General features: G+C 39.2%; 1 protein-coding gene across 1 annotated transcript in view; it reads right to left on the bottom strand.

The window, feature by feature from the left end:
* The window catches only part of IL1RAPL1 (interleukin 1 receptor accessory protein like 1), a 712,082-nt gene extending 690,914 nt beyond the window's left edge, over positions 1–21,168 (bottom strand). The window contains exons 1-2 of the mRNA XM_088834257.1: positions 21,084–21,168; positions 18,783–19,062 (exon numbers count right to left, since the gene is read on the bottom strand). Coding sequence (XP_088690383.1) covers positions 18,783–19,062; positions 21,084–21,168 — 365 coding nt within the window. The remainder of the gene's footprint in view (positions 1–18,782; positions 19,063–21,083) is intronic.
* Between the last annotated feature and the right edge of the window lie 1,424 nt (positions 21,169–22,592).

Below are 22,592 nucleotides of genomic sequence, written 5' to 3'. Positions count from 1 at the left end.
AATTATCTTCCAATTTAAATAAATAAGAATTTTAAAAAGAATGTTCATTATTCATTCAACAAACACTGACAGAATGTTTACCACCTGCAAGGCACAAAATTGGGGATTTCCTGGTGGCTCAGATGGTAAAGAATATGCCTGTAATGCAGGAGACATGGGTTCGATCCCCTGTCTTTCCATGGGAAGATCCCCTGGAAAAAAGGCATGGTTACCCACTCCAGGATTCTTGCCTGGAGAATCCCATGGACAGAGGAGCCTGATGGGCTACAGTCCATGGGGTCACAAAGACTCAGACAGGACTGAGCGACCAACATTTTCACAGTTTCACATGGCAAAAACAGGATATTGAGTCATTACAATACATGTGGAGGGATGCTTCTTCACTGTGCCAAGATCGGCTACTAATTTCCCCTCAATATCTGTTTCCCCTTCTTCCTCAGTGGAGCAGACACTTTTGGTATTCCCCTCAGAATTGCTTCACCAGCTGTTGTACCCATACCTCAGCCGCTGAGAGTGTTGACCAGACAAAGCTCACACCTGTATCCTTTTCTAGAGACTCACCTTACTTAGCATGACAAGAGCCATCTGTATAGGGATGCCTGCAAAGTCCTGGCCCTGCCCCTTTGCTTCAAAGGAGGATAAATTATGTGGTACAGTTTATGTTTCACAGCTCCCTGTGGGATCAGGATGAGTCTAGACTTTTGAAAACTCTTCTTTTCCTGTCTTTTTCCCCTGTAGGTTTAATGCTGAGTATACTCCTCAGTAGACCATTTGTACAAGAATCCCTGTCTTTGGCTTTTGTTTTTTAGGGAAATAATTTAAGATCCCTAGTAGTAGACCTCTATATTGTTAGGAGGCATACGGGTACTCCTAATAAAACTATGCATTCCAGCCACCACTACCATTTGATGTATTAATAATTATGTGAACAAGTTCTAGCCAATGAGATATAAGGAGAAGTTAAGCAGATAACCTCTGTGTCTTGTTCTTAAAAGCAGAAAGAGCCACGTTCTTTGTTCCTTTCATTACATACTACTGCTTATAATAACATGGAAATGATGGATAGAGCTTCATCTTGGAAAACAAAGATGAGGATCATACCCCAGGGAGGACAGAGTGGAGATAGAAAACAAACCTGAGGCCTAGACAATTGAGATCATGTAAGTTCCAAAATGCCTATATCTGGAATTTTGATTCTGGAACTTTTGAGCAGAAAGTTTCTCACACTTAAACTACTGTTACTTCTAAATTCTTATATACAAATAGCCTATTCCCAAACCTGACAACTGATCAAAACATTTTTCTTTGCTCAGATCTCAACGGTCATATATGCATAACCAGAGATGCAAAGATGAACAAGATGTTAAATCTCTGGCCTTTTGGAGCTAGTGGTCGAAAAAAGAAATCTGAACGAAGTATGGATTTCAATTTTTTTTAAAGACTAATAAGTAGACTAACAGAACCTAGAAATGACCCCAGATCTCTTTATTCAAGTGCTGTGTCAGGGAGCAATGGTAGAGAACTCTATTTAAGGTTTCCCTAGAATAATGGTTTAAAACTAAGGCAATTTTATTTATCAAGACCCTCAGATTTTGCAGTGAAAAAGTATAGGTTTATACTGGAAAACTAGTATGATGTACCTCTTGCTTGTTTTTTTTTTCCTTTTATTTGTTTCCCATAGCAGCATCCAGTAAAGCACTATCTGTGATGTATTTTTAACTTCCAGAAAGTGATCTTGAACCATTTTTTCCTTGTTATTCCTACCATTCATACTCTAACCATAGTCCCATAACTCCATGACCCAATTATTGCAAAAGCTCCGCGCCTGTTTTCCATATTCCCATTTCTGTAAACATTCACAATATTTGCCGCAACATAATTCTGGAAAATACTGCTTTACTTTTCTAATCCTTGCTTTATACTTATCTGCCGTTTGGGTCTTAGCATCTGTTTTACCCATCTTTACAAGTCTTCTCTTTCATCATATCTCCAAAACCCCATTTTCCAACAAAACTGATCTAATCACTCTGTTACAAATAGACTATGTTTTTCTTTTTGCCTTTGTGAATAACAACAGCAGTTTCTACTCTTGGCTTAACTATACGCACGTTGCAAGCCATTTTCTAGATCAGAGATCAGCAAACGTTAGCCTGCAGGCTAAATACCTCCATCACTTTGGAAAGTTTTTTTGAGCATAACCACATTCATCGGAGAAGGCAATGGCAAGCCACTCCAGTACTCTTGCCTAGAAAATCCCATGGATGGAGGAGCCTGATAGGCTGCAATCCGCGGGGTCGCTAAGGGTCGGACACGACTGAGCGACTTCACTTTCACTTTTCACTTTCACACATTGGAGAAGGAAATGGCAACCCACTCCAGCGTTCTTGCCTGGAGAATCCCAGGGACGGGGGAGCCTGGTGGGCTTCTGTCTATGGGGTCACACAGAGTCGGACACGACTGAAGTGACTTAGCAGCAGCAGCAACCACATTCATTCCTTTATGTATTGTCTGTGACTCCTTCCTGCTGTGAAAGCAGAGTTGAATATCTGCAACAGAGACTATATTGTCTGTAAATGCTAAAATTTATACCATCTGGCCCCTTACAGAAAATAGTTTGCCAACCCTTGTTCTAGGTCATTGTTTAATTTTTCTTATATTAGTCTTTTTAAAAAAATTTTATTGGAGTATAGTTGCTTTACAATGTTGTGTTAATTTCCACTGTACAGCAAAATGAATCAGCTATTTATATACATATATCCCCTCTTTTTTGGATTTTCTTTCCATTGAGGTCACCACAGAGTACTGTGTAGAGTTCCCTGTGCTATACAGTTGGTCCTCATTAGTTATCTATTTTATACATAGGATCAATAGTGTATATACATCAGTCCCAATCTCCCAATTTATCCCACCCACCCCCCTTTCACCCTTGGTGTCCATATATTTGTTCTCTACATGTGTGTTGTCATAAGACCTTTCTAACAGGGAAATTTTTCTCCATTATACTTCCCCTAGCCATGTGTTTATTTTTCAAAGTCCTGCTCAAATTACAAGCTCTTTGTGAGCCCTTCAATGAACAGTCACTTTATTGTCTTCTCTACAGTCATTAGGTTGTTGTTACTTTTTTCAATAGCCCACCAATTCCATACTGGTTTGATACTTTTTGCAAAAAATTTGTAAGTCTCTCTCTCTTCCCTGAACCAATAGTTCTCAAAACTTTCTCTCTTATAAGGCTTGGAAAGATAAGACAACACTTTCCTTAATCCAGTGATCTAAGAAACTACCCCAACATCACTTGAGCAGAATTTATTTCATCTTCTTAGTATTAAAAAAATGGCTGCTGAGTGCATTTATTTTCAGGATGCTTTAAAAAATCCATAAACTGACTAGGCAATTCACACAGCTTTAGGCTTCTACTTGCAACAACTGGGTTTATTGTTTCTGAAAAGAAAGCACTCAGACAACAATCTGGCTTATCATTGCCCTATTGAATTATAGCTTGATCCTTTAGAAAGCATTTTCATGTCTCATGCATGGAAAGAAGGGTAAACTTCAGTATTGGATCTAGTTTGATTTACCACCTCAGCACGATCTCCAAGTATTATCAGAATTATACAACTGAAAATTCTCTTTGAGGCCTATTATGGCAAGAAACACAGGTTCCCACCAAAAGATAACAGAAAGAATAACTGATGTGCAGTTCTGCAATTTCAGTTTATCATCCATAAAAGACACTGCATCCAGACTTGAAACCTTATTTTTAAGACTTTCAATTGTATATGGATTGTTTAAAGGGCTACCTTATGTAGGGCTTAACTGCATTTTTTATAACCTATAAATTACAGGTGATATTCTCAAGGGTATACTATGGTTTCAATCAAAAGAGATAGTTTAACAATTAGGAGACCAAAAGGTGAAACTACTTCAGGTCCTTGAGACACATGCGTCTGATCATTAAGATCTCTGGGTAGGATATAAAACATTTATATGCACTTTGATTGCCCTAGAACAAATGAAGACTCCTTGCAGCATTAATGTTGAAGAATTTCTAAAATGATACTAGCATTATTGATCCTTTGATCCCAAATGACTTGATTTTTAAGCAACAATCATATAAAACAGTAATACATACTAAAATTATATACTATCATACAGATTAAAATGAATGAAAAGTTATTTCTACTAAAAGCTGTTCCTTGTTGGTCTTTTAGGCCTAACTTATTAGAACCATTTACTTCCACCTGGTGACAGTGAAGGTCTATTACAGGGAGAAAATAAAACTGGAATACCAAAAGCAGTTCATAACTGGTGTTCATTTCAGAAAAGATGCCATAAGAAACAGAAATGTTTTACTTTTTTCATGGAAAATGATAGGAATCAGCAAATGGTATAATTTTGGCTATGCCAATGTTTTCTACAAGGCATTCTAAGAACACTAGCTCCAATCACTAAGTATTTTATTCAGTAACTATTTTGTGGGTACATTCTCAGTGACAAACACTATCTCACATTGATTCTGAGGGGAAATCGTATCAGTGATAGTAAGTTTGGGATGCTACGCATACTCTATCATCCATTAAAGGTTGCTTAAAGGGTCTTGGAGGAAAACCCTAAGATATTCAGCTGTGAAGTTATATGAGGCATACACGAAGACTAGCTGAGCAAAGGGGTGTCTACGAATTCGGTGCACTGTCTTCCAGCATCCTGACTTGAAGGTAGAGAGATATTAGTCTTAAATATATTGGTTTGGCCCAAAGACTCTTTCAGGGTTAGGTAGAAATGCAAGACATTTTTCACTTTCATGAAGATCTTTATTGAACAATGTACCCCAAACAAAGGAACTTTTTGGCCAACCCAAATGTTGTGGGTGTGGCCTCTGTTAAATGGAACAGCTACATAATTAAATACATAAAAGGTGCACAGCATTTTAAGGAATCTTACTAATTTGCTGACAAAGTTTAAGTTAAAATGAAGTTCCTGGGTCCCTTAACATTACATGGAAAAAAGAGGATGGACCCAAGAACCACAGAGAACCAATCCCACTAAGTGGAACTTGGCCCTAACCAAAAAACTGCTGATGTGTGCCCAGCTGATTTCAGAATGGCTATAGGACAGCAACTGCTCTGTATCTTCCACCCATTTTATTCATTTTTTTATTGTTTTTTTTAAAGTTTATTCATTTTAAATTGGAGGCTAATTACTTTACAATATTGTGGTAGTTTTTGCCATACATTGACATGAATCAGCCACGGGTGTACATGTGTCCCCCCGTCCCGAACCCCCTCCCTGCTCCCTCTCCACCTTCCACCCCTTTTAAATAGGATTATTTAGTTTAGTTATCTTATTCCTGTCTGACCACAGAATGTTGGGTGTATAAGGGTTAGATAACAAGTCTTTCCAGAGAAGGCAATGGCAAGCCACTCCAATACTCTTGCCTAGAAAATCCCATGGATGGAGGAGCCTGGTGGGCTGCAGTCCGTGGGGTCGCTAGGGGTCGGACACAACTGAGCAACTTCACTTTCACTTTTCACTTTCACACATTGGAGAAGGAAATGGCAACCCACTCCAGTGTTCTTGCCTGGAGAATCCTAGGGACGGGGGAGCCTGGTGGGCTTCCGTCTATGGGGTCATACAGAGTCGGACACGACTGAAGTGACTTAGCAGCAGCAGCAGCAACAAGTCTTTCGAGTTCACAGACCTCAAGAGGAGCAACTACTGAACAGCTGTACTCAAGGAATTAGGCATGAAGAACCTCATTCATACCTAAGTAATGAGATCCAGTGAAAAAGCTGGCTTAAAACTCAACATTCAAAAAACTCATGGCATCAGTTTTTAAGATCATGGCATCCAGTCACATCACTTCATGCATGGCAAATAGATGGGGAAAAAATGAAAATAGTGACAGACTTTATTTTCCTGGGCTCCAAAATCACTGCAGATGGTGACTACAGCCATGAAATTAAAAGACGTTTGCTCCTTGGAAGAAAGGTTATGACAAACAGCATATTAAAAAGCAGAGATCACTTTGCAGACAAAGGTCCATCTAGTCAAAGCTATGGTTTTTCCAGTAGTCATGTATGGATGTGAGATTTGGACCATAAAGAGGGCAGAACACCGAAGAATTGATGCTTTTGAACTGTGGTGCTGGAGAAGAATCTTGAGAGTCCCTTGGACTGCAAGGAGATCCAGCCAGTCAGTCCTAAAGGAAATCAACCCTGTATTCATTGGAAGGACTGATGCTGAAGCTTCAATACTTTGGTCACCTGAAGCAAAGAACTGACTCATTGGGAAAAGACCCTGATGCTGGGAAAGATTGAAGGCGGGAGAAGGGGACGACAGAGGATGAGATGGTTGGATGGCATCACCGGCTCAATGGACATGAGTTTGAGCAAGCTCCTGGAGATGGTGAAGGACCGCAAAGCCTGCCATGCTGCAGTCCATGGGGTTGCAAAGAATTGGACACGAATGAGTGACTGAACAAGACAAGAATGAGATCCTGTACTTCTAGCCTTATCTTGAGGTCATGATAAGATTCCAGGGCTCTTAGGAATAGGGTGAGTATATTTTGTATGTGTCAGGGCATGGATTACTAGAGGCTAATGGACAGACTCTGCTGTATTGTTATTTTGGTGGTCCCACTAAAAAACCACATCTTGTACAATTCAAGCTCTTGTAAAGTTTTCTTCCCTACTAGTTCTAGACTTGACTAATTGGATATTAGTAAGCATGATACACGGAGAAGGCAATGGCAAGCCACTCCAGTACTCTTGCCTAGAAAATCGCATGGACAGAGGAGCCTGGTGGGCTGCAGTCCATGGGGTCGCTACTAGTCGGACACGACTGAGCGACTTCGCTTTCACTTTTCACTTTCACACACTGGAGAAGGAAATGGCAACCCACTCCAGTGTTCTTGCCTGGAGAATCCCAGGGACGGCGGAGCCTAGTCGGCTGCCGTCTATGGGGTCGCACATCGGACACGACTGAAGCGACTTAGCAGCAGCAGCAGCAGCAGCAAGCATGATACAAATAGATGCTTGATAAGTTTCCAAACTTTCTGAGTTGCCATATAAAATGTCTGGTTATCTTGCTGGAGAGACAGCTGGAAAGACCACATGGAGGCCCTGAGGATTATGGACAGAGCAAATCCTGTATCCAGTTGATTCCAGCCCCAAGTGACTATGGTAAAATCAGCAGACGACACATCCAGTCAAGTCCAGCCCACATTGCAGAATCATATGTAAATTAAGTAGTTGCTATTTTTAACCCCTTGGTTTGGAAGTGTTTTCCCCACTTAATAGATAACTGAAACAACTGTCTTTGGAGCAGTTTGATAAAAGTAGAAAGACAATGAACACATACTGGATCTTCTGTAAGGAATAGCCCTACATTCTTCAGATAGCACTGAAAAAATGGGATTTCAGATGAAGGAACAAAAAGTAAAAGAGTAAGGTAAATTTAATCTGCAAACAACAGGCAGGATGGTAAGAACATAGCACAAAGTATCCACAGAGACAAACAACAAAGATGAGTCTAGAAGGAAAATTTGCAGCTGGGTTATAAATGACATGTATGTCAAACAAAGTCTTCAGACTTCATATTGGGTAATAGGGCCCATTAAGTATACTGTCACCCTGCTTATTTAACTTATATGCAGATAACATCATGAGGAATGCTGGACTGGAGAAGCACAAGCTGGAATCAAGATTGCCGGGAGAAATATCAATAACCTCAGATACGCAGATGACGCCACCGTTATGGCAGAAAGTGAAGAGGAACTGAAAAACCTCTTGATGAAAGTGAAAGAGGAGAGTGAAAAGGTTGGCTTGAAGCTCAACATTCAGAAAACAAAGATCATGGCATCTGGTCCCATCACTTCATGGGAAATAGATGGGAAAACAGTGGAAACAGTGTCAGACTTTATTTTTTGGGCTCCAAAATCACTGCGGATGCTGATTGCAGCCATGACATTAAAAGACACTTACTCCTTGGTAGGAAAGTTATGACCAACCTAGACAGTATATTAAAAAGCAGAGACATTACTTTGCCAACAAAGGTCCGTCTAGTCAAGGCTATAGTTTTTCCAGTGGTCATGTATGGATGTGCGAGTTGGACTGTGAAGAAAGCTGATCGCCGAAGAATTGATGCTTTTGTTAGCCATCTTTATGTCTTCTTTGGAGAAATGTCTGTTTAGTTCTTTTGCCCATTTTTTGATTGGGTCATTTATTTTTCTGGAATTGAGCTGCAGGAGCTGCTTGTATATTTTGGAGATTAATCCTTTATCAGTTGCTTCATTTGCTATTATTTTCTCCCATTCTGAAGGCTGTCTTTTCACCTTACTTATAGTTTCCTTTGCTGTGCAGAAGCTTTTGATTTTAATTAGGTCCCATTTGTTAATTTTTGGTTTTATTTCTAATATTCTGGGAGGTGGGTCTTGGAGGATCCTACTGTGATTTATGTCGGAGAGTGTTTTGCCTACGTTCTCCTCTAGAATGGTCAACATCCCTCATAATCAGAGAAATGCAAATCAAAACCACAATGAGATACCATTTCACACCAGTCAGAATGGCTGCTATCCGAAAGTCTACATGCAATAAATGCTGGAGAGGGTGTGGAGAAAAGGGAACCCTCTTACACTGTTGGTGGGAATGCAAACTAGTACAGCCACTATGGAGAACAGTGTGGAGATTCCTCAAAAAACTGGAAATAGAACTGCCATATGATCCAGCAATCGCACTGCTGGGCATACACACCGAGGAAACCAGAATTGAAAGAGACACATGTACTCCAATGTTCATTGCAGCACGGTTTATAATAGCCAGGACATGGAAAAAACCTAGATGTCCATCTGCAGACGAATGGATAAGAAAGCTGTGGTACATATACACAATGGAGTATTACTCAGCCATTAAAAACAATGCATTTGAATCAGTTCTAATGAGGTGGATGAAACTGGAGACTATTATACAGAGTGAAGTAAGCCAGAAAGAAAAACACCAATACAGAATACTAACGCATATATATGGAATTTAGAAAGATGCAAATGATAACCCTGTATACAAGACAGCAAAAGAGACACAGATGTATAGAACAGTCTTTGGGACTCTGTGGGAGAGGGTGAGGGTGGGATGATTTGGGAGAATGGCACTGAAACATGTATGTTGTCATATGTGAAACGAATCACCAGTTCAGGGTCGACACATGTTACAGGATGCTCGGGGCTGGTGTGTGGGGATGACCCAGAGGGAGGATAAAGGGAGGAGGGAGGTGGGAGGGGGGTTCAGGAGGGAGAACTCATGTATACCTGGGGCAGATTCATGTCAATGTATGGCAAAACCAAACAATATAATATTGTAAAATAATTAGCCTCCAATAAAAAATAAATAAATAAAAAGAAAAAAAAATATATATATATAAAAAAGAATTGATGCTTTTGAACTGTGGTGCTGGAGAAGACTCTTGAGAGTCCCCAGTCCATTCTAAAGGAGATCAGTTCTGGGTGTTCATCGGAAGGACTGATGCTAAAGCTGAAACTCCAATATTTTTGCCACCTCATGCGACGAGTTGACTCACTAGAAAAGACTCTGATGCTGGGAAGGATTGGGGGCGGGAGAAGAAGGGGACGACAGAGAATGAGATGGCTGGATGGCATCACCGACTCGATGGACATGAGTTTGAGTGAACTCCGGGAGTTGGTGATGGACAGGGAGGCCTGGCGTGCTGTGATTCATGGGGTTGCAAAGAGTCCGACACGACTGAGCGACTGAACTGAACTGAAGAACTTTTAGGTAGAGAAATTTAATAAGATCTCTGTTGTGGACATGTAATTCCACAGCAGTGAGGAATGGTAACACTAACAGGAAAAATCTGGAGGCAGAGAAACCATTTAAGAGGACAGAGTAGAAATAAGCATGAACAACAAAGAATAAATCCAAAAGACATTTCTAAGGGTAGATCAGACACATCTTGGTAGCAATTAAGACAAGGTAAAGAATGATAAGTGATAATTTTCTAGATAGTGTTGCTGGAATAACAGTGATTCTATGCTTTAAAAAAAGGAAACGTCAGAGAAGGAGACAGCTTTGTTGAAGTAAGTATCGAAATACATTTTGGTACATGTTGAAGTCAATGTGTCTTTTGGGCAAACAGAAAGAGGGGACTATTAGGAAACTGAAAATATACTTCCAGTACTGGTGAAAATGTTTGGAATTATTTTTTGAGTCATTAAATACTTATTAAGTGAAGCTACTGGAATAATAAGAATCAGGGAGCAATGATTAATAAGCTGACTGCATAAAAGAATCATCACGGCCCAGCAATCCCACTGCTAGGCATACAACTGAGGAAACCAGAATTGAAAGAGACATGTGTACCCCAATGTTCATTGCAGCACTGTTTACAATAGCTGGGACATGGAAGCAACCTAGATGTCCATCAGCAGGCGAATGGATAAGAAAGCTGTGGTACATATACACAATGGAATGTTACTCAGCTATTAAGAAGAATACATTTGAATCAGTTCTAATGAGGTGGATGAAACTGGAGTCTATTATACAGAGTGAAGTAAGTCAGAAAGAAAAACACCAATACAGTATACTGATGCATATATATGGAATTTAGAAAGATGGCAGCGATGACCCTATATGCGAGACAACAAAAGAGACACAGATGTAAATAACAGACTTTTGGATTATGTGGGAGAAGATGAGGGTGGGATGATTTGAATATCATTGAAACATGCATATTATCATATGTGAAATAGATCGCCAGTCCAGGTTTGATGTAGGAGACAGGGTGCTCAGGGCTTGTGCACTGGGATGACCCTGAGGGATGCGATTGGGAGGGAGTTGGGAGGGGGGTTCAGAATGGGGAACACATGTACACTCATAGTTGTTTCATGTCAATGTATGGCAAAAACAACTACAATATTTTAAAGTAATTAGCCTCTAATTAAAATAAATTAATTAATTAAAAAAAGAATCATCTAACATCTCTATTTAACAGATCTGACATGGTACATAGTCACCAATAGTTTTTATTTTTATTTAATTTTATTGGATTATCAGTTCAGTTCAGTGGCTCAGTCATGTCTGACTCTTTGTGACCCCATGGACTGCAGCATGCCAGGCCTCTCTGTCCACCACCAACTCCCAGAGTTTACTCAAACTCATGTTCATTGAGTTGGTGATGCCATCCAACCATCTCATCCCCTGTCATCCCCTTCTCCTCCTGCCTTCAATCTTTCCCAGCATCAGGGTCTTTTCAAATGAGTTAGCTCTTCGCATTAGGTAGCCAAAGTATTGGAGTTTCAGCTTCAACATCAGTCCTTCCAATGACTATTCAGGACTGATTTCCTTTAGGATGGACTGGTTGGATCTCCTTGCAGTCCAATTCTTCTCCAACACCACGGTTCAAAAGCATCAATTCTTTGGTGCTCAGCTTTCTTTATAGTCCAACTCTCACACACCACCCTTATGACAGAAAGTGAAGAAGAACTAAAGAGCCTCGATGAAAGTGAAAAAGGAGAGTAAAAAAGTTGGCTTAAAGCTCAACATTCAGAAAACTAAGATCATGGCATCCGGTCCCATCACTTCATGGCAAATAGATGGGAAAACAGTGGAAACAGCGGCTGACATTATTTTTCTGAGCTCCAAAATCACGGCAGATGGTGATTTCAGCCATGAAATTAAAAGACGCTTGCTCCTTGGAAGAAAAGTTATGACCAACTTAGACAGCATATTAAAAAGCAGAGACATTACTTTGTCAACAAAGGTCCGTCTAGACAAGGCTATGGTTTTTCCAGTAGTCATGTATGGATGTGAGAGTTGGACTATAAAGAAAGCTGTGTGCTGAAGAATTAATGCTTTTGAACTGTGGTGTTGGAGAAGACTCTTGAGAGTTCCTTGGACTGCAAGGAGATCCAACAAGTCCATCCTAAAGGAGATCAGTCCTGGGTATTCATTGGAAGGACTGATGTTGAAGCTGAAACCCCAATACTTTGGCCACCTGATATGAAGAGTTGATTCATTTGAAAAGACCCTGATGCTGGGAAAGATTGAGGTCAGGATGAGAAGGGGACGACAGAGGATGAGATGGTTGGATGGCATCACCAACTTGATGGACATGGGTTTGGGTGGACTCTGGGAGTTGGTGATGGACAGGGAGTCCTGGCATGCTGAGGTTCATGGGGTTGCAAAGAGTCTGACATGACTGAGCAACTGAACTGAAACTGACTCACATCCATAAATGACTACTGGAAAAACCATAGCCTTGTCTAGACGGACCTTTGTTGGCAAAGTAATGTCTCTGCTTTTTAATATGCTGTTTAAGTTGGTAATAACTTTCCTTCCAAGGAGTAAGCGTCTTTTAATGTCATGGCTACAGTCACCATCTGCAGTGATTTTGGAGCTGAAAAAAAGTCTGCCACTGTTTCCAGTTTCTCCATCTATTTGCCATGAAGTGATAGGACTGGATGTCATGGTCTTAATTTTTTGAATGTTGAGCTTTAAGCCAACTTTTTCACTCTGCTCTTTCACTTTCATCAGCTCTAGCATCAGTCCTTCCAATGAACAGTCAGGGTTGATTTCCTTTAGGATAGTTGGTTTGATCTCCTTGCTGTCCAAGGGACTCTCAAGAGTCTTCTCCAACACCACAGCACAGGAACCAAAGCTGCCTGCTTTGGTCCTGCCAATATTATCTGGATGGTTAACTGAAGCAGTGTGGTCATGTTATGTCTCAAGTCCTGAGGTCCCTAGTCAATCCTTTTTATCACCTTTCACACAACCTGCTATGTTTCTTTGTTGGGTTATATCTGCCTTTTCAATTGTAAGGGGGAGGACTGTGAGGAAGGCCGCTGCTCTATCTTGACAGAACCCCATTCTATTTTAAACTGTGACACAGTATCTATAATAATTTATTGCACACTTATTTTCTCTCATGCAAACGATTTGAAGGTAAAAAATGTTTCTTTTAGAGTCTTTGTAATTCTAGCATTAGTATATCACCTGGTGATCAGTCAATGTTTCTGAAATGGATTACTGAGTAAATGGATTTAACTGAGTACCTTTTGATAGATGAGAAAGAAGAATTAGTCTCTGAAAAGAAAATCAAGACTTGGACAAAGGAACTAGATACTAGATAAAATACATTATATATATGTAATTTGGAAAAGTACGCTTTTAGAAAGAAATTAACACAGAGAAATCAATCATTCTTCTGTCTGATTCACTTTGCTGTACAGCAGAAACTGACACAGCAGTGTAAAGCAGCCTTATACAATAAAAAAATCAATCATACTTCTAACAATGCTAACAATGTACATGTTGAAAATGAAATTCAAAAGGCACTATCATTTAGAAATACACCAAAGAAAGTGAAACACTTATGAATAAATTTCACAAAATGTGTACAGGATTGTATGCTGAAAAATACAAAGTGCTGATGAAGAAAAAATCCTAAATAAATGCAGAGACCTACTGCACTCATAGATTGTGGGTTCTAACATAAAGACAACAATTTTCCCCAAATCAAGTTATATAGGTTTAATTCAATTCCTGTCAATATGATTCCAGTATGTTTTTTTTTTTTTGGCAGACATACATAAGCTTATGCTAAAATTTATCTGGAGAGGAACAGGCCTTACAACAGCTAAAAGAATCTTGAAAAGAAAGGTATCTAGTCCTACTTTATAGCTATAGCCACACTAACCAAGACAGAGTGGTACTGGCCAAGGAACAGCCACATATATCAAAGGTATATAATAGTGAATCTAGAAACTGGTTGTTATTGTTCAGTTCCTAAGTCATGTCCAACTCTTTGCAACTCCATGGACTGTAGTACACCAGGCTCTTCTGTCTTCCACTATCTCTGGAAGTTTGCTTAAATTCATATCCATTGAGCCAGTTATGCTATCTAACCATCTCATCCTCTGATGCCCACACAAATCCACCCAACTGATTTTGTATAAATGTGCAAAAGCAATTCCATGGAGGAACCTAGACGTTTTCAACAAATGATGCTGGAGCAACTGGGCATCTATTCAAAAAGCTATACCTTGACCAAAATAAACTTTATACCGTATATAAATATTAATTCAAGATGGAGCAGAGAGTAAAATTTAAAGCTATAATACTAGTGGTAAAAACTCCAATAATTTTAAAAAGAAAAGTTTAAGGATATAGACTATGAAAAGAGTTCCTATATTTTGTACCAAAAGCACAATCCATAAAATGAAAAAAATAAAAACTTTTGCTCTGCAAAAAAGCCTGTTAAAAGGATGAAAAGACAAACTACAGATCGACAGAAAATATTTGCAAGCTACATATCCAAAAGGGGATTACTACCTAGAATACATAAAGAATTCTCAAAACTCAACGGTTAGAACGCAAATAATTCAGTTATAAAATAGGCAAAAGACATAAACAGATATTTCACTGATGAGCACAGAAATGGCAAATCAGCACACAAAATCCCACCATTAGCCATTAGGGAGATGAAAATTAAAATCACAAGATATCAAGATATACTGATGGTTACAATGAAAAATAGTGACAATACTAAATGCTGCAAGCATGTGGATAAAGCAGATCACTCGCATATAGCTGGTGGGAATGTAATAAAATGGTACAGCTACTCTGGAAAATAATAAGGCGGTTTCTTATATGATGGGGCTTCCCTGATAGCTCAGTTGGTAAAGAATCTGCCAGCAAGGCAGGAGACCCCGGTTCGATTCCTGGGTCGGGAAGATCCACTGGTGAAGGGACAGGCTACCCACTCCAGTATTCTTAGGCTTCCCTTGTGGCTCAGCTGGTAAAGAATCCACCTGCAATATGAGAGACCTGGGTTCGATCCCTGGGTTGGGAAGATCCCCTGGAGAAGGGAAAGGCTATGCACTCCAGTATTCTGGCCTGGAGAATTCCATGGACTATACAGTCCATGGGGTCGCAAAGAGTCGGACATGACTAAGTGACTTACAATTCTTATATGACTAAACATGCAACTATCATACAACTCAAGTTCACTCTAGAGCATCTATTGCAGATAAATGAAAACTTATATTCATTCACAGAAGATTTATTTTCAATAAACAAAAATGGAAAGAACAGAGATGTCCTTCAATGAGTGGATAAACATTGTGGTAATGTCCATACCATGTAACGTTACTTAACAATAAACAAGAACAGACTACATTGAACAACCTGGATGAATTTCAAAGGAATTATGTTGATTGCAAAACCCAATTCCAAAAGGTGATATCCTCTATGATTCCATTTATAAAACATTCTTGAATTACAAAATGTAGATTTGGAGAACAGATTAGTGTTCACCAGGGATTTGGGACTGGGGTAGGGAAGTGAATATGGACAACAGAAGGGATCCTGGAGGTGATGACATTGCTCTGTATCTTGAATGTAGCATCATCAGTATTCTGATTATGATTTTGTACTATAGTTTTGCAAACTGTCACTGCTGATGGAAACTGGCTAAAGGATTCATGGGACCTCCCTATACTATATCTTGCAAATGAATATGAATCTACAAAATAAAATTTTAGTCAAAAAATAGAGTGACAAACAACTTAGTCTGTTACCATTCAGGGGGCATTAAATTGCTTACATCAGCACCAGCCAGATATGCATATGAAACTGTTAAAAGGGTATAACTCAGAAGAGGGGCATTTAAAAATAGAGAGTCAAAAGGATAAGAAAAAAATTTTCTTTTAAAAAGTAAACTTATTCTTTAAATGGCAACGAATGGAAAAGAAAAGAAATTATTACACATATCTCCTTCACTCACTTTTTCATGTAAAAATAAACATTCAAGGAGAAAATTGCATAAAGAGCCAGGTACTACAGAACAAAGAATGATGTGGTATTATTCTATTCAAAATGGCTACTTACAGAAGGGAGTAGGAAAGCTCTTATTCATTCTACTGAGAGTAATTTTAGGTGTTTGCATCATTTACATCATTTGATTGTACATATTTAGGTATAATGGAGAAGGAAATGGCAACCCACTCCAGTATTCTTGCCTGGAGAATCCCATGGACAGAGGAGCCTGGCAGGCTGCAGTCCATGGGGTTGCAAGGGTCCGCCAAGAACTTGGCGACTAAACCACCACCACCATTTAGGTGTAAATGCTGTACATGAAAACACTTGTTAAACCATTTCATTGATAAGTTGATAACACAGAGCACTTATCAGAAAGACTAGAGCCTTGGAGTAGCAGCTAACATTTTCAAACTTCTGAAACTCTTTGTAAGTGAATTATTTAAAAACTAACGGTGACAATTTTGTGGCCTGAGAGCTAACAATGCGTCAAAGTGTCAGTGATTTAACTAACAGCCCTGGGCTCCCTTCACATCAACAGCAAGTCATTCTACTTAAACTGCTGTTTATAATGATTTTGAGTTCTGCTTTCCAAATTGGAAAAGGGAGTCAGATCAACACTAGCTTCAAATCAATTGGAACACTCGAATTCCAGGGACAAAAGCATCTTTTCCTGCAGTTCATTTCTTCCTCTAGAATACCACTTGACACATATAAAACTTAAAGGTATTTGTCTTTTACTTTCACCTTCCATTAAAATGTAGACACATGGCCATATGACAAATGTCATGGTTTAAAAATTTTGTGACCTTCATTCATTATTGCAACTACAAATTCAGAGACATTTCAGTGCAATTTCTCAGCGCATTGGGCCAATATGTATATTTAAATACATCAAAGAATTGCAACTTCAGTGCTTTAAAAATTCAGGTTACTAATCTGAACACATCACTATTTTCCCATCAATAATAAATAATGGAATGAAATGTTAGACTATGAACATTCAGCTCAATTCTAATCTCAGATAAAGGAGCACATAAATTGGTCTATCTTAAAGAATCACCTCTACACATGCATAAACAATCAGAAATCATGTTTTTTTTAAAGAAATGCAGATGTGAAATTAAATCAACTTATTATTAGTCAAGTAGGAATAGCCAGTACAAACAGTACTCTCTAACTACATTGTTGCTTAGTCACTCAGTCACGTCCGACTCTTTGTGACCCCATGGACTGCCTCATGCCAGGCTTCCCTGTCCTTCACTTTCTCCTGGAGTTTGCTCAAACTCATGTCTAATGAGTTGGTGATGCCATCCAACCATGTCATTCTCTGTCGCCCTCCTCTCCTCTTGCCCTCAATCTTTCCCAGCATCAGGGTCTGTTCCAATGGGTCGGCTCTTCGCCAACATAGTATGGCAATTAATTATCATTGTACCTACAAAAACTACTTCTATTAAGAATTAAGTTGAAACATAAACGGGTTGGATTCCCTTTTTTAAGGGAAAGAACAAAAGCTGACAAAGGAATAATGTATTTTTTCTTTTATTAATATAATTCATTTGACATTTTTCCCAAGCAGAACTTTATTTGCATTCATTTTCCAAATTTAACTCTAACTTATATATTGACAGCATTTAAAAGATAAGATTATATTTAACCTTCATGTGCCTTTCACCCATTTTGACAACCTAACATACCTGCAGCCATGACTCTTCATAAAGGTAATTCTTTTAGGTTGATGGTGAATTGGAGACACAATCCTTATGCTAGAGGAATAGTAGCTGCCAATGAGAATTTCAGAAGTGAAAGTCGAATTTTGAATTGAAAAAGATACTAGATGATTCTGTGAGTTTCTCCAAATTGAGAATCAACTGCTTTAGATTTGGCTTTATCTTAGTAAGTTGAAATAGGGACACAAAGGAATTGATTTAAACCCTCTTTCTATATGCTTATACCCTGCTATGCCAATGTTCTTATAGTCTAATGACATCCACAAGCATTCATGCAGGGTGTGATTCATAGCCCATGTGGGGCTAAATGTTTAAACTGAGATTTTTCATTGCTAATGTGATACATGGCTATTGTCTCAATGCATTATCGTTAAGCAAAGTACATATGCCTCTTCCAAAAGCATACAAAGATATGTAGATGTATGATCAGTTTCTTTGTGGAGTTAGGCCATGGGGAGACCCAAAATATTTTTGTATTGACTCAGCACTTTTATGGCTTCCCAGGTGGCTCAGAGGTAAAAGAATCCGCCTGCCAATGCTAGAGACCAGGAGATGTGGGTTTGATTCCTGGGTTGGAAAGATCCCCTGGAGGAGGAAATGGCAACCCACTCAAGCATTCTTGCCTGGATAATCCCATGGACAGAGGAGCCTGGTGGGCTACAGTCCATGGGGTCGTAAAGAGTCAGACACGACTGAGTGCATAAGCGCACACACACAGCACTTTTAGTTAACAAAATGATCTGGAACATAGTCTCTGTACTTCTAACAAGGCAAGGCTGTTTTCCTCTTTCTGTGCACATACATGTTACTTAAATCATCTTTGCAGATGTGTGTGAACCAGAGGTATCTGTGCACTATCTGTGAAGGGCAATAACAGAATGTTACAACCCATTTAGCAATAAACTATGCATCCTTTCTGCAAGTCTTTGCTTACATTTTATTTGCAACATTTCACCTCCTCTATAAATTTTATTTCATAGTGTTTAGTAATTTCTGGCAACATAAGTAGATACCCAGATGGTATCTCTTTTCTCCATAAGCTAGAAATAATGTCTCAATATAAATTCCAATCCCATCTTTTTATGATTTAGATTCTAAATGTTAGAAAGCAGCAACACACACAAATATTGAGACAATACCGCGAGGTTAAAGAGAGAGCCACAAAATCTAGGTATATAAGACAGCAACCTGTGATATCATTGATTCAACAGTAACAAGATGAAAAGCATACCTGATAACACAGGCATAAAGACCACTGTCCTGCAGTAATGCTGGTCGGAACCAAATGGAGTCTTCTTCCTTGCTCATTCTACTTCCATCAAAGGCTATGGGCTCTTCAAAGTCTCCGGGACCAGAGCTTTTGTACCACATTAAACTGAGTCCAGCACTTTGGGCTAGGGAGTAATTGGCTCTGATATAACCATAAAAGAGTGCACATTTGATGCGAACAGGCTCTCCCACCAAAACTTGGTATTTCTTGATATCGACAGACCAGTCTGTGCATCCATCAGCTATAGTCAAAAAAGAGAAAGAGAAAAAACATTAGAGAAAACAATGGAAGCAATTAGGTTATTCATTCATTTATTCATTCAACAATATTTATTGAGCATCTCTATTGGACAAAAATTTTCCCTAGGCACAAATGGTGCAGCAATGGATAAAACTCCATAGGGCCCTGGAAAGTAATTTATCCTACTAACAAACAGTATATTCATCACTTAGTTTGCTTCTGCTGATATTTATTCTTACTTTAATCGGTGTGATGGCTACTGGCTACTGGTTTATGGCACTCCCACTCTAAATCCAAATGTTTGCCTGTTTTTTGAAAATGGATCCGGACCTGTGAAGTAGTTTCCTTTGCTAGCTGGCACTGATGTTTTCTTAGTAAAGGGTGCTGGAGAGAGACTGCAAAGGAAAGGATTTTGCTCCCTGGCTCTAGCATGCTTGCTTGGAAGACTCTTGCAGTGCACACTGCAGCAGCTTGATAATCTTTTAGCAGAGCCTCGGGTGAGACATCTTATGGACAGCTTTTCCTCGATAGCTTAGAGGCAAGGCATCTCTGTCCAATTGCAGAGGGCAGACTTCCAACCAGTTCTACCAGGGTGTCATCTCAGTGATTTTAAACCTTGCCTTTTCCAAGTGAGGTCTGGATTTCACTCTGGAAATGGAGGATGGGAACTTCTCCTTGGAGGCTCTCTCTCAGCTAGGGGTGATGGCAACCATTCCCTTTTTCTTTATGTTTATCTTTTGCTATGGACTGAATGCGTTCTCTTTAGACTCATATTTTGAAGCCTTAATCGAGAATGTAATGGTTCATGGAGGAGGGGCCTTGGGGAAGTAATTAGCTTTATATGAAGTCATGAGGGCAGAACCCTTAGGAAGAGAGTGGTGCTCTTATAAGAAGAGGCACCAGAGCTTGCAGTCTCTCTCCTCTTGTGTACTTATAGAGAAGATGTCACGTGAGCACACACCAAGAAGGTGGCCATCAGTAAGCAGGAAAGAGGGCCCTCACCAGACACCAAATCAGCCAGCACTTTGAACTTGAGCTTCTCAGCCTCAAGAACTGTAACACATTTCTGTTGTGTAGGCCACCCAGTCTATGGTATTTTGTTATGGCAGCCCGAGCAGACTAATATATCTTTCTTTCTTACTAGCCAATCCTTCAGTACTCCGATAACCTGTTGCACTGAACAAATCTCTACACACATTCTCTGTGTTTAAATTAGTGTATGTTTTTTTTTCTCTCTGGACACACACTGATAAAGTGAAGAGTAAGTCTTGTACAGCCAAACAAGGCAGAAAGTAACACAACAAAAGTGGGTCATGTTTAGTAGCGGTTTCACAGCCAGAGACAGAGGCAGACCATTACTTTGCTCTGATTTCTGGAAGCATCAGGCAGCGTAAAGTAAAAACCATGGTGGGACATGGAGCTGATGGCATGCAGACTAGTTGGGTTTTCTGGGTTTCCTGGAAGCACCATCTTTCAAATAATATCTTGGTACAATTTTTATCACTTCTCCCCCACCATATCCCCACAACAGCAACAGGTCACCATAGGACAGGTCTGTCACCGTTTTTATGATCACAGAGAAGTTGTGGATTCCTGCTTAGAGAGGGAAGTTGCCCCATATCTAGAAAGAAAATCAATTTGCCATAGCTCACAGTATATAAATGCTGAGCAAAATGGCAAAAACCAAGAAAAGAGGATCCCTAACAGCAAGAGCATTTGAGTACTGCAAGCAGGCTTTAACTCACTTGAGATTAACAAAAGGGCAACCTAAAGGATCTAAGGACAGGAAAAATAATGGAGAATTCAAGAGAGGGAAAATGAACAAAATGAAAAGGAAGATGTAAGAGCAAAGGTGACACATTATGGAATTACCCAAATTTCTTAAAGTATTATCTAATATCTGATGAACACTTAACTACGTGCTGAGCTTACAAAGTTTCATTCATCTTTTATAAAAATATTCATTTAGGCTTTGAACTCACTGTTCCCTCTACATTGAACTTTTCATACCAACCAACTTACACGGATTCCTCCTTATCTTCCTCCACATGTCACCTCCTCCAAGACTCCCTAACTGCCCTGCCAGCAAAACCACCTTCCTAGTCATTTGATCCAGATTGTTCTTTCATAGTTTTTTCCCATAGGACTTATTGTTCTCTGACGTCATGTACCCACTTTTTGCTTGCTTTATCTCCCCAGTAGAATGTAAGCCTCCTGAGGTCAAGGACTTGGTCCCTCTAACTCACTTTAACCTCAGTACCTAGAACTGTTCCTGATAACCAGCTCAACACATACTGACTAAATGAATGAGTGAATGAAAGAGTCAGTGAATGAATTTTTAAGTAAATAAACAAAACAATGTCAACATCAACAAACAGACTCAATACCAGCTAATATGTGAAAGTTCTGGTATTCTCATCCAGCTCATCTGACCCTAGAACTCATTCTCTCTACCACCATAGTATTGTCTCCTAATAAAGGTAATTTAAATTTCACACCATTCTTTAGTTACTTTAATTACCAAATTTTGGTCTAAAATTCCTAATAAAACACTGTATTAAGGTACTATCTAAAGTAGATGTACTAAAGTATCTAAAGTAAATGTACTGCAATGTAGATGTATCTAAAGTAGATGTACTGGAAGCTTGGTGGACATCAGCAATGTCCAAGTCATTACCATCATTCGTATCAATGACTGCTGCCTAGTGGGTTCACCACACTAAACAGGAGGACAGAACTGTACACGGAGATGTCAAGGTTACATAGTTACATGCAGTACTTATCAACACAATTTTGTACATTTGTCCCATTGTATGAAATGCATCCTAGGTGGGATCTTTAAACAGTTAATTCTGGCAATAGGCATGAAATCATCTTGTTTTATTATGATATGAATTACAATATAATTCTAGAATTACATTACTCTAACTGAGGCCATCTGTCACACAGGAGACAGCTGCCAGGGCAAAAGGCTGAAACACCTTTAGTGTAGCAGTATAGATAGTGACATTAAATTACTCAGACTTTCCAAAGATTTGTAAGATAAAGCAGGATGCTTGGAGCTAAAAGCAAAAATACTTAGCTTAGAAACTTCTAAAAAGTTAGTAACAAATACAAGTGAGAGAACAGAGAAGAGTTGAGTTGGGGGACAGATAGAGATATTGATACATACTTTCAGAATCTGCTTACTAAGAATAATGTTGAAAGAAAACCATAAATATTACAGAAAATTGAGTTATTTGGTACTTTATCTATTGCAGAAAAAAGTTTCAAAGAGCTTTGATTCACACGCCAAGGAAAAGGCAGAGGTGAAATGAAGAAGTAACAGCCCCTTAGGGATCAGAGACACCTTATGTTCATTTTAACAGGGAAACAGGGCATAGGTTCTATGGCTTAGGAAGTTTTACTACCATTAAACTATAAATATATGATGTTCAAAAGTAAACTATAAACATAGTAACATGTTAGTACATTTGGGGGAATGATGGCAAATAACATAAATAACAATTCAAAATATCTTCAAATACTTTG

The sequence above is a fragment of the Moschus berezovskii genome, chromosome X, assembly GCF_049115385.1.
Source record: "Moschus berezovskii isolate FMDL1 chromosome X, NW_MosBer_1.0, whole genome shotgun sequence".
Taxonomy (NCBI): Eukaryota; Metazoa; Chordata; class Mammalia; order Artiodactyla; family Moschidae; genus Moschus; species Moschus berezovskii.
Note: the sequence above shows the minus strand (reverse complement) of the source record. Positions and strands in the feature narration are given on the sequence as shown.